The 17,035-nt window shown below is 41.0% G+C and overlaps 1 protein-coding gene across 6 annotated transcripts in view; it reads right to left on the bottom strand.

Annotated features, from left to right (window-relative positions):
• The window catches only part of pom121 (POM121 transmembrane nucleoporin), a 60,208-nt gene extending 43,463 nt beyond the window's left edge, over positions 1-16,745 (bottom strand). For all 6 annotated transcript variants that reach the window (XR_005944212.1, XM_041197564.1, XM_041197565.1 and 3 more), the window contains exons 1-3: positions 16,140-16,745; positions 8,963-9,178; positions 1,108-1,257 (exon numbers count right to left, since the gene is read on the bottom strand). Coding sequence is in view for 5 of the 6 variants with exons in the window: in XM_041197564.1 (XP_041053498.1) it covers positions 1,108-1,257; positions 8,963-9,178; positions 16,140-16,678 (905 nt within the window). In the remaining variant the exon portion in view is untranslated. The remainder of the gene's footprint in view (positions 1-1,107; positions 1,258-8,962; positions 9,179-16,139) is intronic.
• Positions 16,746-17,035: the final 290 nt, after the last annotated feature.

Genomic DNA, 17,035 nt, shown 5'->3' with positions numbered 1-17,035 from the left:
CGCAGTGCTCAGGAATATTAGGAAAAAGGAATTCCCCAGGACTAGAAAGATATGATAAGCTATGTTCTAGAGAGTTGGGGGCGCTCCAATTTAAAACAGGAACAATTTAGACTTAGAGCTAGCTGATCCTCTTCCTGCCTATCAATTTCACATGACACCATATCCCCAGTGCTCACCAAATAACACTGAACAAGTTCTGTGTATATACAAGACATTCCAGTTTGGATCAAGTAGGATTAGATCTACTTATACAGAAATTCTAATATCACAATTTGCCAATTCCAACCCTACCCCAGCCCAATTCCCCCACCATCCAAAGCTGAAACCAAACTGTTGCTGGAGCACTATTCGATATGTGTCAACTGCTTTTGAAATTATCCCAGTGGCCAGTCATTTTTCATCAGTTCTTGGGGAAAGGAAAGTAACGATAACCCAATTCTGTCTTTAAACAACATCCACTTCCCAGCAGGGGATTTTGGTTGGGGTGGGTGGGGAGGGGGGGGCGGATTACTGAATATCCAGCAAGTAATTGCGGCTTTTCTTCTCACCCAAAGGCGAGTGCAACACCCAAAGTTGCTGCCCATGCTGAGACAAGTCAACTCAGTAGATTAGCGCAATGCTCATTTTTACACCAATTCACAAGTCAATTAATGAAATTTACTTTGTTTTACCACTTGCACAATGCAATTGAGGCAATATTGACCGTCAACCACAAATGGGTATTTGTCCACTTTACAGCACTGGAACACACTAGAGCCGTATAAAAAGAACTTGACCAACATTGCATGCTTTCTTCCCGTATATCAAGAAAACCTACCTTTAAACACAATTGCACATTCTTGGAATTGGAACTTCACTGAGCTCTATTTATAACAGCTCATTCCAAAAGAAAAACTGAGCAATAAATATGACAGTTTAAGTAAAATACATCTTAACTCGACCGTTACAGTTATTTCCATTAACATAATTGCAGGTAAAAAAAAAACCACTCAACATAATTACTTCCCAACTCATACTTCAAGCATTCCCTCCAGCACCCTCCCAAATCCCCTTTTCCCAACCACATCACAATAAACCATTAGAAATGAAACTAACCAACAGACATACCTACGCTTATTCTCTCGCTCAGAGATCAACGTTCTTCCTGTATCATCTTCAACTGTTCTCTTCCGACTTTCCTTGAGTGCACTAAGCACAGTTGCTTTTGAGCAGGGGTCAATCAGTGGAGATAGAGTAGGGGACATCATGTAGTCAAACCTGGGAAGTCAACACAGTTTAAATATATGTTCACTGACGTCACAGAAATCTGTACTGAATGACTTTATTATTTCGTATTTCAATGCTGAATTAAATCAGAAGGTATTTAAATGGACAAACTGTCAGAAATCTGAAATAAAAATAGAAAATAAGTTGATCAGCACCAAGAGGAAAGATTATGTCATTGCAGTTGTGTACCCTTCATCAGAACTTTAGGCTAACATAGATACATAATAGTGAAGTTGGGAAAAGAGAGGAAATCAACTAATCAGTCCTTTCTTTAACAACCACTTGGCGCGGTATCTTACTTTGAGCAACCTGAACATCATCTCTGCTGTTAAAGCTACCACTAAGCCTTTTAGTCTCCTTTGTCCCAAACTTCACCTTTTTTAGTTTCTATAAAGGCCAACACAGGACTATCATTCTTCATCTACCTCTCCTGGGCTCAACAGGGTGGTAGAAAAAAAGTTTCACCCCTCGTTTATTTGAGCCTCCATCATCTCTCTCTCTTCACCCCTAACCCCTTTCTCTTACCTTTATTCACCTACAAATCTATCTAGGACAATTCAATCCAAGTTTTCACAATATTAAGGGGAAAAGATAGTGTAAAGAGAAACTATTTCTGCTGTCTGGGGAGTTCACTGCTAGGGGTATAGACTAAGAATTAGAAACAGGTCTTTCTGGAGTGAAATTAGGTTATGTTACTACAGAAAAAAGGTGGAAGTTTAGAATTGGCTTCCTCAAATGACAACTATTGTTTATTTTAAAACCAAGATAGCCTTTTGTTAACCAAAGGTGTGAAGGGCTATGGGGCAAAGGTGGGTTTATGGAGTTGGGTCATAGATCAGCCAGGATCTCATTGAATGGTGGGATAGATGTGAGGGGCTAAATGGACTATTTCTGTTTCTATATTCTTATCTCTGCATTAGTTCATTTGTACCAATTGTAGCATCAGAAGCCACTGCAGCCCCTGCTTAGCTCGTCTCACCTTTTTTGCTTTGCTGCTACAAAGAGAGAAACAACAATATTTGCATAAGATATTAATTCAAATATCTTATGGTAGCAACTTGATATTTGTTTCTTTGAACCAAAAGCAACCTAATTAAGTGAACATCTTCTGTATGGGAAGGCAGAAAAAGATAGAGGCTGATTTATTTATTATGTACAAAATTTTCAAATTTTGTCTGCATAATCCTAGCATTAATTTTCCCCTCTTTACTGTGAGTGGATTCAAGGACGCAGAACTAAGTTCAGCCCACAGACTCACAAATGCATCCACCAGCCACACAGGCCTCCAAGCCCCATGATTACTCAGCCAGTACTGCTATTCTTGATTATCTAGAACCATTGCTGGAAAATACACATAGATGTAGGTTTCAGTTACAAGGTGCCACATGGTCAATGAGCTTATCTAAACTAACAGGTAAGAGTGAATTAGATTAGAATTAGGATGAGGGAAAAATTCCTTCATTTTAATAAGCATAGACATTCAAACAACAACTACTACTCTCCTCCGTCTGGCTGAACTTGTTCTCACGCTGAACAATTTCTCCTTCAACTCCTCTCACTTCCTCCAAATAAAAGGTGTGGCTATGGGTACCCGCATGGGCCCCAGCTATGCCTGTCTCTTTATGGGGTATGTGGAACATTCCTTGTTGCAGTCCTACTCCGGCCCCCTTCCACAACTCTTTCTCCGGTACATCGATGATTACTTTGGTGCTGCTTCATGCTCTCGTAAGGACTTGGAAAAATTTATTAATTTTGCTTCCAATCTCCACCCCTCCATCATTTTCACGTGGTCCATCTCTGACACTTCCCTTCCCTTCCTTGACCTCTCTGTCTCAATCTCTGGTGATAGACTGTCCACCAATATCCATTACAAACCCACCGACTCCCACAGCTATCTCGACTACAGCTCCTCACACCCCACTTCCTGTAAGGACTCCATCCCATTCTCTCAGTTCCTTCGCCTCCGTCGCATCTGTTCCGATGATGCTACATTCAAAAACAGTTCCTCTGACATGTCCTCCTTCTTCCTTAACCGAGGTTTTCCACCCACGGTCGTTGACAGGGCCCTCAACCGTGTCCGGCCCATCTCCCGCGCATCCGCCCTCACTCCTTCTCCTCCCTCCCAGAAACATGATAGGGTCCCCCTTGTCCTCACTTATCACCCCACCAGCCTCCGCATTCAAAGGATCATCCTCCGCCATTTCCGCCAACTTCAGCATGATGCCACTACCAAACACATCTTCCCTTCACCCCCCTTATCGGCATTCCGTAGGGATTGCTCCCTCCGGGACACCCTGGTCCACTCCTCCATCACCCCCTACTCCTCAACCCCCTCCTATGGCACAACCCCTTGCCCACGCAAAAGATGCAACACCTGCCCCTTCACTTCCTCTCTCCTCACCGTCCAAGGACCCAAACACTCCTTTCAAGTGAAGCAGCATTTCACTTGCATTTCCCCCAACTTAGTCTACTGCATTCGTTGCTCCCAATGTGGTCTCCTCTACATTGGAGAGACCAAACGTAAACTGGGCGACCGCTTTGCAGAACACCTGCGGTCTGTCCGCAAGAATGACCCAAACCTCCCTGTCGCTTGCCATTTTAACACTCCACCCTGCTCTCTTGCCCACATGTCTGTCCTTGGCTTGCTGCATTGTTCCAGTGAAGCCCAACGCAAACTGGAGGAACAACACCTCATCTTCCAACTAGGGACTTTACAGCCTTCCGGACTGAATATTGAATTCAACAACTTTAGGTCGTGAGCTCCCTCCCCCATCCCCACCCCCTTTCTGTTTCCCCCTTCCTCTTTTTTTTCCCAATAAATTATAAAGATTTTCCTTTTCCCACCTATTTCCATTATATAAAAAAAAATATAAAAAAAAAACCCACTAGAGCTATACCTTGAGTGCCCTACCATCCATTCTTAATTAGCACATTCGTTTAGATAATATCACCAACTTTAACTTTAACACCTATGTGTTCTATTGTACTATTGTGGTTGACATCTTTTGATGATCTGCTTCTATCACTGCTTGTTTGTCCCTACAACTACACCAACCCCCTCCACCTCTCTGTCTCTCTATCTCTCCGCCCCCCACACACACACCTTAAACCAGCTTATATTTCAGCTCTTTCCTGGACTCGAACTCAAGTTCTGTCGAAGGGTCATGAGGACTCGAAACGTCAACTCTTTTCTTCTCTGCCGATGCTGCCAGACCTGCTGAGTTTTTCCAGGTAATTCTGTTTTTGTTTTGGATTTCCAGCATCCGCAGTTTTTTTGTTTTTAACACTAGAGAAGGTTCCCCCAAAAGTTCAACTGATTAGGTAATAGCTGAGCCATACAGCCAACAATTGTCCTGGGTTTGATTTCCAGTCTACCACTACTTGACACACAGTTTGAGCTCAGATTTGGGAAGAACAACAAACAAGTATTGGCATTTTGCCACTTACCCATTATGTGCTATTGTGATTCATTGATGTTGCTTCTGCACAAGACCCACTAAAGCAACAGCGTTCAGATGCTGCTACATTCCCTTGTGCAGCTAGACAAAAACCTTTTATCATGTAAAAAGTGCCACCCACTGATTTCAGCCAGAGCAGCACTTCAGCTCTACAGCTGACCTTTAACCTTTGAATTATGTGAGGAAAAGAAACAGGTTAAAAAACTGCCATTCCTGATTGTTACTAGTGGCCCTGCTCAACGACAGGCTCAGCTGTGATGGCAGTCAGTCAACTGGCCTGTAAACACTTCAGTATTTAGGTTGACACTCAACTAATGGTCCCTTAAGTAAAGTTTTGGAAAAGAACCAGCATCTGTGAAAACATACTCCAAGCTGGTGCCTTTGAGGAACAACGCAGAAGGTGTAATAAAACTGTTAGGTCAGGAGACGGCATGGGCTACTGTTGCATTCGTTACCATAGCCATGACTCCAAAAGAAAGTGACAGAGGAGGTCAGACACTGCCATGTTTTGACACAATGGGATTGATCATCATGGACATCAAACATTTAGCACGAGGTAGCCACATGTATACTAATTATAACTAGAAGAAACCTCGCAAAATAAAGTCTTACTCACAACTATGTGTACATGTGTCTGTGCTCATGAACCAAATTATGGCTTGTTTATATTGTCCCAAATTCTCCTTTACATTAACTGGAATCAACATTTGGTCATCCAACAATAAAATCCTAATAATCGCGGAGCTTAGTCAAGCAATGAACAATAACTTCTGTTATGCTGCAGAACATTAGCAACTGCATAATGCAAGGGAGACGTACTGATGGTTACAAAGTTGTCACTCATGGCACAACAATTTGTGATAAATTGATTGCACAATTGCACCTTACATTAAAAGCTACTATCCTAAGTGCAACTGTTTTTATAACAATTATTAGTATTTCCAGGAAGCCTAGTGACAACAATTCCATCAGTAAATTTAATTGAAATTTATTCAATGAGTCATACATGGTGGTTTCCAGTATCATTTTAATAAGTCTGTGCTGATATAACCGATCTGTTATGGCAACAGGAGGGATGTTACTGTTACCTCAGCATCATTCTCAAGCCTGTGGAGGCTATCAGTCAGACTTCCTACTCTTTGTCACTTGACTCCTGCTGCAAAGTGCATGTGTGAAGCCACGATCAGTTATGGCATTCCTCACGGTTTAATTACTGAATGACACTCACTTGGCATCACTGTCCACTTGGACAAATCACTGCAGGGCCAGACATCAGCAAGATCATACCAGAAAAAGGAAACTGTTTCCACAGTATTTCACACATAACATAAACATTATGAATATACATAAAAAACATTGTCAGCATAAATGGGTCTGGTAATGCTATATTGTTCTCACTGCTTTTAAAGAATGCAGAACGAGTAAACTGAAGTTGACACTTGTTATTTCATTGCTGCTCAGAGTTATGCTGTGTTGCATTTATTACATATAGTACACAGGACCAAAACAAGGAGGTCAATACACTTTACAGAAGATACAGAAAAGGTGCAACAATAAACTATTATTTACTACCTTTAGTTGTGAACAAGTTCATTATTTTGCATAATTTGAAAACAGCAGCTAACCTCAAAAAAAATTTATTTTACCTTACAAATCTGGACTTTTTGATGGTTTTTCAAGTTAACACCAGTTGCAAAACTTTTGTCCAAAAATGCTTGTACATGTGTCTGCACTCATGAACCAAATTATGCTTGATGCCTGCTCCTCCAGTCCTGAATTTCAAGGATCCATCTACTATAAACAGGCTAACACAAATGAACGGTTCTGATGAAAGGTCACCTGCCTGAAAAGTTAACTTTGTTTTTTTCACCACAGGTGTTGCCTGATCTGTCAAGTGTGCCCATAATTTTCTGCTTAACTTCAGATTTTCAGTAATCACAGTATCTTGTTTCTGTATAAGCTAACATGGGAAGCTCAGGGTGACAAAACGAGGTGGACTAAACATGTAAACATCAGAACAATAACAGGATGAAATTTAATACAGGAAAGTGCCAAGGGCTGAATACAAGAGAAGAAATGGATAACATGAATGCTCTGTGAATGGTGTCAAAACAGTTACAGTTGATGTTGAAAGCCATTGGGAAATTTGGTAGATTGGGCACATAAAAAACAATAAAGAGATTAAAAAAGGGGAATCTGAAACACACCCCACAGATATAGTGACAAGAGGGCACAGGGTCAAATGATACAAGGTAATTTAGCACAATTGTTAGGAAGGAGTTCTTCATGCAACAAGTGCTCAACACATAGAAAAAACTTCATGGTAGATTAATAGAGGTGAGGACGCTGGTATCACATTTCTAGTGAAAGGAGAGAAAAAAGAGCAGAAAAATGCTAATATAACGCCCTTATTCAAAAGAACAGAGGGCGGACAGAAAGTAGGAAGCCAGTTAGTTTAACATCTGTCGTTAGGGAATTGTTGGAATCCATTATTAAGTAGTAATGGGGCATTCGGAAAGTCAACATGCAATCCATCAGAGTCAGCATGATTTTAAGACTAAATCGTGATTGATTAATTTGCTAGAGTTCTTTAAAGATGTGACAAGCAAAGTGGACAATGGGGATCCTGTAGATGTAGTATCTCTGGACTTCAGAAGGCCTTTGATAAGGTGCCACACAAGAGATTAATACACAAGATAAGATCACATGGAGTTAGGGGTAATATATTAGCTTGGAAAGAGGATTGGCTAACCAACAGGGAATTGGGATAAATGGGTCTTTTTCTGGATGGCAAGCTGTAACTAGTGGGGTGCCACAGGGTTCGGTCCTTGGGCCCCAAATATTTACAATTTATGTTATGACTTGAATTCAGGGATAGAAGGTACTATAGCTAAATTTGCAGGTGACACCAAAATAGGTGGGAAAGTAAGTTGCAATGAAGAAATAAGAAATTTACAAATAGATATGGACAGGTTAGGTGAATGGGCCAAAATTTAGCAGATGGAGTTTAACATGGATAAGTGTGAGGTTATCCATTTTGCTGGGAAGAATAAAAAGGCGACTTATTACTTAAATGGAGAGAAACTTCAGAATGCTTTAGTGCAGAGGGGTCTGGGTGTCCTCGTGCATGAATCACTGGAAGCTCGTATGCAGGTACAGCAGGTAATAAGGAAGGCAAATGGAATTTTGGCATTTATTGCTAAAGGAATAAAGTATAAAAATAGGGAACTGTTGTTGCAACCGTACGAGGCTTTGGTGAGGCCGCACTTGGAGAACCGTGTACAGTTTTGGTTCCCAAGGATGTAGTTGCATTGGCAGCGGTTCAGAGGAGGTTTACTAGATTGATTCCAGAGATGCGGGGCTTTCTTATGAGGAGAGATTGAGCAGTTTAGGCCTATACTTGCTAGAGTTTAGAAAGATGAGAGGAGATCTAATTGAGGTATATAAGATGCTAAAGGGGATAGACAAAGTAGATGTGCAGCAGATGTTTCCCCTTATGGAGCATTCTAGTATGAGAGGCCATAGTTTTATGCTAAGGGGTGGTAGATTTAAGTCAGAGATGAGGAGGAATTACTTTTCTCAAAGGTCGTGAATCTGTGGAATTCACTACCTCAGAGTGCAGTGGATGCCAAGACACTAAATAAATTTGAGGAGGAGATAGATAGATTTTTAATTAGTAACGGATTGAAGGGTTATGGGGAGAGTGGGAAATTGGAGTTGAGGCTGAAATGAGATCAACCATGACCATATTGAATGTCAGGCAGCCTTGAGGGGCTGAATTGTCTACTCTTGCTCCTAGGTCTTATGTTCAGGGATAGTCACGATGGGCTAAACAGCCTAATATGTAGCTATCTTGTGAACATTCTCTCCCATTTAAGTTTGTAACTTCTGTCACCATCTTTAGCCATGTGAACACCAAGATTCTATTGAAGCGAATCCTGCATCAAAATTTCAATTCCGGCTTCTGATGAGAGAGATCATCTGTAAAACTCATTGCACATCTATTTCACTGAGATATTATATGTTGTTTTATCAGAATATTCACCTTCAAAAGGATTTTGAAGATAAATATAAAAAACAGACAATGATGTTTGGTTTCTCACTAAGACAAATCGGCTGCTATCCAATATTGTGATTCACATACACTTTTTATTTTGCACTCATTCAGTTCATTCTACTTAACCTGGGAAAGCCCCAAGAAATTTTTGAATATGGAAATAGCTACCAAGAATACTTACAGAGGTGAACGCATTATACTTGCATCAGGACGTGCAATTTTTACAGTCACTGGACTATGTACCATGGGTGAGTTCCTGGAGGACAAAACATTTTTCTTCTGGTAGCCATCCCATCGTACAGTCGGCAGAGTTCCAGGTACTGAATACTGGGGCTGGTGAATTGGATACCGTCTCCGAGGGGTCACTGTAAATTTATTCATCATAGCCTGATGTTCCCTAGAGAAGACAAAATGATTCAGGAACAAAGATTAACCTGGAGTATGGAGAGTCCTCAGCAGCTTTAAAGTTACTTGTTTATTGTGTGTAACTTCAGTGAAAAAATGATTTTTTTAATTCTTTCATTGGATGCGAGCATCCCTGGCAAGGCCAACATTTGTTGTTCATCCTAATTACCTTTGAAATGATTGATTGCACAAAACAAGGGAAACCCATACACCCAAATATTCTGCATCATTGGAAAACTCAAATACAAATTCAGAAATAACTTACATGTCCTCACATGGTTCAATTAGCAGTGGCACCACAAGTCACGTATTGGTTCACAGGACCAAGGATTACAGGTTCTGATTTCAATCAGAAGGTACTGTAAATGACCTCAGTGCTCCAGAGTAAAGGAACAAGGAGGGAAAGAAGTCAGGATTCCCATCTCCATTGCTAACCGCTAATGCCAACTGGAAAGCACGCTTGTAAGGAAGTCAGGATTACATAGTATTGCGTTGCATTTGCAGCACAGAAACAGGCCTTTCAGACCAACATATCCAGGTTGGTGTTTATGACCCACACCAGCCACCTCCCCTTCTTCATCTCATCCAATCAACTTTTCCTTTTACTCCTTTCTCCCACGTATTCTAATCCAGCTTCTCTTTAAATGCATCTATGCTATTCGCCTTAACTACTCCACGAAGTCGCAAGTTCCACATTCTAACCATTTTGTGAGTAAACTGCTCCCTGGTTTCCTCATTGGGTTTATTAATGACTCTTATATTGATTGGGTTTGGTCATTGTGTTCTCCACAATAACCAACAGAAAGCAGAGTCGGAATAAATGGGTCTTTTTCTGGACAGCAAGCTGTAGCTAGTGGGGTGCCACAGGGTTCAGTCCTTGGGCCCCAAACATTTACAATTTATATTAATGACTTGAATTCAGGATACTATGGCTAAATTTGTAGATGACACCAAAATATGTGGGAAAGTAAGTTGCAATGAAGAAATAAGAAATTTACAAATGGATATGGACAGGTTAGGTGAATAGGCCAAAATTTGGCAGAAAGAGTTTAACATGGATAAGTGTGAGGTTATCCATTTTGCTTGGAAGAATAAAAAGGTGACTTATTACTTAAATGGAGAGAAACTTCAGAATGCTTCAGTGCAGAGGGGTCTGGGTGTCCTCGTGCATGAATCACTGAAAGCTAATATGCAGGTACAGCAGGTAATAAGGTAAATGGAATTTTGGCATTTACTGCTAAAGGAATAAAGTATAAAAATAGGGAAGTATTGTTGCAACTGTACAAGGCATTGGTGAGGCCACACCTGGAGTACTGTGCACAGTTTTGATCCCCTTACTTGAGGAAGGATGTAGTTGCATTGAAGGCAGTTCAGAGGACGTTCACTAGGTTGATTCCAGAGATGCGGGACTTGTCTTATGAGGAGAGATTGAGCAGTTTAGGCCTATACTCGCTAGAGTTTAGAAAGATGAGGGGAGATCTAATCGAGGTATATAAGATGCTAAAGGGCTTAAACAAAGTAGATGTGGAGCAGATGTTTCCCCTTGTGGGGCATTCTAGAACAAGAGGCCATAGTTTTATGCTAAGGGGTCGTAGATTTAAATCAGAGATGAGGAGGAATTACTTCTCTCAAAGGGTCATGAATCCGTGGAATTCACTACCTCAGAGTGCAGTGGATGCCAAGACGCTGAATAAACTTAAGGAGGAGATAGACAGATTTTTAATTAGTAACAGGTTGAAAGGTTATGGGGAAAGGGCAGGAAATTGGAGTTGAGGCCGAAATGAGATCAGCCATGATTGTATTGAATGGCAGGGCAGGCTCGAGGGACTGAATTGCCTAATCCTGCTCCTAGCTCTTATGTTCTTATGATGGAATGGCTGAATAGTACTCAATATCTAGCCTCTCATACAAACTGAGGCCACAGCACCAGTGGATCAAAGGGCTCCTGGGACAAATGGAGCCACATCCAAGCAAATCAGAAACATCTTCAGAGAAAGATGGGAAGAGAATTAGAAAGTGAAAAAATTTCAAATTACAGACCACAAAATGGATATAAATGTACACTGAAATTTTAATCCTGTAAAAAAAATCTCAGGTTTGGAGATCTGGGAGAAAACAAACAATTCAAACTTGAGTTCAGCAATGAACATCTCACCAAGTTGCAGTGCACAAAAGATGCAGACCAATTGAAGCGGTTACAAATCTTGGCAAATCATTAATGCCTTTCATTAAAATGTCTGTTGTCAGCATAAAGAATCATGCTAAAACTAATGTTGGAAAAAGTACTGAAAAATGTAATTAAGAAAAAACTCTGAAATTCATTGACACCCCTAGTGATAAACAACCAGGATCAGTGTCATCACTAGATTTAGTACAGTGTGAAAGTGGGTATGTACATTTTTCATACTGCAGTCCTTTCAATGGTGAAAAACACAATTACAAATTTCGTGCCGTCTCAATCGAGTATCCTGGGCATTGTAAAACCAGGGTGAGCTGCTGCTGGTTGTAGCGGTGGAACAATTTGAGTTAACAAATTAGATGCATACATGAACCGACGAGCTCAACCTTTTCCTAATGATCTGTTAGCCTTAATGCACTAAATAAGCCCAAGTTTATCTACAAAATACCAGTGACCACATCAAACCGTAGTTCACTGTCTAAGGCATACAAAGTTTGACATACAAGTACTAATTCTTTTCACGGAAACACCAAACGTTCATTTGAATTTAAATTATGCAATATTTTTCCAATTGCCGAGAATGTACTTAGGAAGTATCCTTCATTGTGCTGATTCAATGCATCATAATGTTGCATTATTTCAAACCTGCAGAGGATATCTCATCAAAATAAGTTTAGATGAGAGAGCTGATCAGTTTAAAAAAAACTTAACTGTTACTCCGTTTTGGGACTCAAACATATACACTGGAATGTGAAGCACACAAACCAAATGGTCAAACCCACAATTGCCACAATGTCAAGGAATTTCAGCTGATTCTTAATTTATAGAGTTAGACAAACATGTAAATTGGCAGAGCCCTGGCGAATGCTATTCAAGTGCAAAGCTTGACGGAGCACACAACTGTACAATGGGTGTTATGAGTATCCTAAGAATACCTATAACAATACTGATAACAGTAAATAGATTTTGAGCTTTTAGCAGGCTTGGTGCTCAACACATCCGGTCACTTGAATAATCAACAGAGCTAAACAAGTCAGAGTACATGCCTCAATTGTACAGGGTTGTGATCATTTTATAGCTTGAATCCCATGTCTAGTTCTTCAAACCTTGAAAGTGAAAGAGCCTCAAGACTGGTATTAAAATATGAAGACTAGAGGAACTCGGGCTAATGACTCTTGAAAGGAGGCAGATGAGAGGTAATTTTTTTGAATGATAAACTGTCAAGTGTCAGTGTAAATCTGGAACACTGCAGCAAACTACACCCTGAGAAAAGGACCCAGGGGAAATAAATATTAAGCTTGAAACTGGTATAGATATTCTTTGCATAAAGTGATCAAGTTGGGTAGTGATAGGGAGATTATTTTCATTAATGAGGTAGACTGAGCTGAACAGCATTTCCTCATTCTGTGACTGCTTCAATATGGGAAAAAATTACAAGCCCTGAACAAAAAACCAATGTTTCAGAGAATTCTCTTAGATGAAGCTAGCATCAACACCTTAATGGGAATACAGCAATATTACAAAGGAAAGAGCATAACAGATGTTGTTCTGTCTATTTATTTTCTATGTATTGACAAATTTAGTTTCACCACTTACTGACACTCAAGATTTAGCATTAAAATTTAATATTGGAAATAAGTGTGGACTCAAAGACAGGAACCTACAAGGTATTGCTTTACTCATCCAGTTATAGCTCTACTTCGTTTTGTTACAGAAATATTTCCATAGCCCTGAAAAGGTTTACAGCTTAGTTCTACTTGTTTGTGCATGAAGAGTCACTTCTGTTGTGCCTTCAACTGCAACTACTGGTTTCACACACCACCACTGAAACATGCACCTGTGTGCAATGCTAATATGTTAAACCACAGATCAAGTGGAAGTATAAATATGAAAAAGAATTTAAAAAGTGCTTCCAAATCAATATAACAACAGCTTCTGCTACATCTGTTAAATTGAAGATTTTTACTAACAGTTGCTGTGGACCTGCTCCCCAGTTTCACTGCAATATTGCACAATGGCTGCAGCTGTAAACCACTTAGAAAACTTTGTTCTACAAATACTTAATGGCTCCAGTACAATATACACATGTATATTCACTATATTGGAAACAAGTCTCAATTTCTGTCAAAACAATTTGGATCATATAATCAATCTTTTGAGCTTGATCATAATTTAACTGCAGCTAATACGCCAAAGGCAATCAACTAATGAAAGAATTCTACAATATAGCCACTACTAACATCTAAAAGAGCTTGAATGGTGGACACTGTGCCATCTAACCTTATCAACATACTCTGCCAGTTAAACCGAGTGGTGACAGATGGAGTCTTTGTCACCATTCTACTTAACTGGCCTGGGACGATAGTCAAACTCATGGACCCTGGCCATTACTCCCTTAATTTAAACAAAACATCTCACCACTGAACCAAATGGTGAGCATGCCTCACCTTGGCAACTGAGGCTGAGGCACTCATTTTAATATATTACATCATGAATAAGGCAGTTATGCTATACATGCAATGAGTTTGTTTGTTGCATAACCCACTGCATTACAAAGTACCTCTGGCACCTCTTTCACACAATAGCTTTATTGCAAGATGCTTTGTGCACGTCAACAGCAACATTCAAGACGTCTTGATAAAAAAATCCCAAAAATCAGTTTTAATTTAATCCACAATTTTAACAACTTAACAAATACTTGCTTTTAAAAATTCAAATTTCCCCCTTGCTTTTCAGTGAGCTGACTCATTTGCTCAAAAGGCATTGCAAGGAGCATGGGGGAGAACCAAGAATATTAGATAGGCAATATCGTTGCCAGTGCTGAGGTAAACTAATCTGATTCCAACGCAGCAGAGTGAAAAGTTAAACCAAATTCTTCCAAATTATAACATTAATGCAGCAGTATGTTTCTGACTTTTAGAACACTTTATTTAAAACATACATTAGCCATGTTCCACTATTATACAGAATGGAAATAACAGGAACAGGCCATTAAGCCTAACTGATCCACGCTAGTGCATATGTGCCACTACAGCCTCCTCGCACCCCTCTTCAACACAGTATCAGCAGAATCATCTATTCCTTTCTCTCTGATTTATTTATCTAGCTTCCTCTTAAATGCATCTATGCTATTAGCCTCAACTACTACCTAGTGTAGCTAGTTCTACAGTGTGGCTCAATCTCTCGCTCAAGAAATTTCTCCTTAATTTCCTATTGGATTTTAGTAGCCACCTTTTTTCTGGTCACTACTCGTGGTTTTCCCCACAGATGGAACCATCTTCTGTGCACCCAACCAAATCCTTTCATAATCTTAACATCCTCTCTCAGGCTATCCCACAGCCTTCTCTTTGAGAAAAGAGCGTCAATATGTTCAGTCTTTCCTACTAAGTACGACCTCAGTCCTGGTATCATCTGATAAATAATTATTGCACCTTGTCCAGGATCTTTTAATCATTGCTGAGTATTCTAATCGTGATCTAAACAAAGCTTTACAAGTTTTACATAGCTTAGAATTGAAAAAGAGAAGTTTTGAGAAATGAAGCTCCTTTTATTTGTTTTTTCAATGGCCTTATTAACCTGCATTGCTACCTTTAGTAATTTGTGTAACTGTATCCCTAGATTCTTTTCCCCCAGTTTGCTATGGGCTAATTTTAATTCCCAATTCCAGAGATAAAAATGAACGGATTATAAACATGACTTGACACAAGCCAGGAATATTAAGATTTTATATCAATATCACGTACAAGAGGCCTGAATAAGGATTTTCCTACATTTCAAAAGGATTTAACTGGCTGATTCATCAGAATCCAGAGCACAGGCTGACATCCCAGTGCTGTGCTGCACCGCCACGGGTTCCATCCTTCAAATGAGATGTTAAACAGAGAACTGCCTCCCCTTTCAGGTGGATGTAAAAGATCCCATGTAATATGCTCCCATGCAGAAGCATCTTCCCCAGTAACCTGCCAATATTTATCCTGCAATCAACATCACTAAAACAGGCTATCTGGTCATCACAATGCTGTCTGCGAGACCCTGCCATGTACCCTGGCTACCAGATTTCCTACATCACAACAATAACTAAACTTCAAAAGTGCTTCACTGCCTGTAAAGCACTGATAACTGAAGTCATGAAAGACATTATAGAAATGCAGCTCTTTATTTAATTAAAGGTGCTTACATAAAGAAAGTGTCCTTATGTAAAAATTTTAAATACGTATTAAGGATTTGAAATGCCCTCAAGAAATCAGTGAAATTACTGAAAAAAATTGAAAAAACATATTTTAAAATCCAAAAAAGTCTGATATTTATGGTGGTACTCTGATGAGCAGTCACAATTTGAATTGCAAACCCACTTTCTCTTTTTCAGATTTGATATGCATTTCCAGTAGTTTCTGTTTTATTCCAGACTTCCAGCATTTATTTTATTTCTACATTCAATCTTCTTGAAGGGGTAGTATCATTTGGTCTCTGGAGCCTGCACCACGATTCATTAAAATAATGACTGATCTTCTACCTCAGTTACACCTTCCCACGTCCCTTCATTTCCAATTTTAGTATTCCTTTAGTACTTTTAACCTAGTACAATATTCCCAAATTATTCATTAGCACAGAGCTAACGTTCTTTCTCAGCAAATCAGGGATGAACTGCTTTGGACAACTTTTGCACCAGAGCAATGTAAAACAATAGAAGCTTTATATGAACAAGTTGAATGAATGAGAGTTTGTGATCATGGTGTTTTAACTGCTGTCAGGTCCCTTGTCTCCCGGCTCTTACCCAAAGGACAGCCTCCTGGTCGGAGTCTGGATGGGATTCGGCCTACTGTAGCGGTTCTTCAGCTCCCTGCTGCCAAACGTAGGTTGCGCCGAGTTTTCATTCGATAAATAGCTGCCCATCATGAGGTTGGCCGGGCTCCGCTCGCTCGCACAAGCCGCCGCCAGCGGGTTGCGCTCCTCGCAATTCACCACCTCCCACTTACAGCTGTTACCCTGGGCCCGGCCGGGGTTCCAAAGGCCCGGCTGAGACCTGCTTCTGGCACTGCGACCTCTCCCTCTCCACTGACCACCTCCTCCGTTTAACTTGCTGTGTACCACCTCGGCCCAACGCGTCCCGAGGAGAAACGCTTTGGTGCGATCGAGTAAAACTCGGGGTCCGGGCCTGGGGCCTACTCCCTGCAGTGAAGAGTAATAAACCCAAACGGGCGCCACAGCCAAGAGGCCCAGCAGATACCAGCCCAAAATATAGAAGGAAAGCAGCAAAGCGAAGCTCAGCCCCGCCGCCCACGTTATCACAGACCGCTTGTGTGCAGGAGACATGACGGCGGCTTCAATCCCTTCTCATTCGCCGCCATTCTGCTCTCGGTCTGTCCGCCATTACCGGACGCTTCACACACTGCACATGCGCGCCATTACCCGGCACCCACTGCCAGGCGGCGTCAGCAACCCGCCCTCCCCTCCGCGCGCGCCCTGCCTGTCGCCAGGTAACGTGCGCGCACTGCGCAACACGGCCGACCGCACGTCCGCGCCCCCGTCAGCTGCGCAGGCTTGTGACAGCGGCGCGCGCTTGTCAAGGGGTACCACTGAGTGAGCAAGAGCCGGGGGAGGGCTGAGGGCGACATCGCCTTTCACGAATCGGCAGGACTTGCTGCTGGTTTTTACAACCGCTTCACACAA

The sequence above is a fragment of the Carcharodon carcharias genome, chromosome 10 (genome assembly GCF_017639515.1).
Source record: "Carcharodon carcharias isolate sCarCar2 chromosome 10, sCarCar2.pri, whole genome shotgun sequence".
Classification (NCBI taxonomy): domain Eukaryota; kingdom Metazoa; phylum Chordata; class Chondrichthyes; order Lamniformes; family Lamnidae; genus Carcharodon; species Carcharodon carcharias.
The sequence above is the reverse complement of the archived record's forward strand: the minus strand, read 5'-3'. Positions and strand labels throughout refer to the sequence as shown.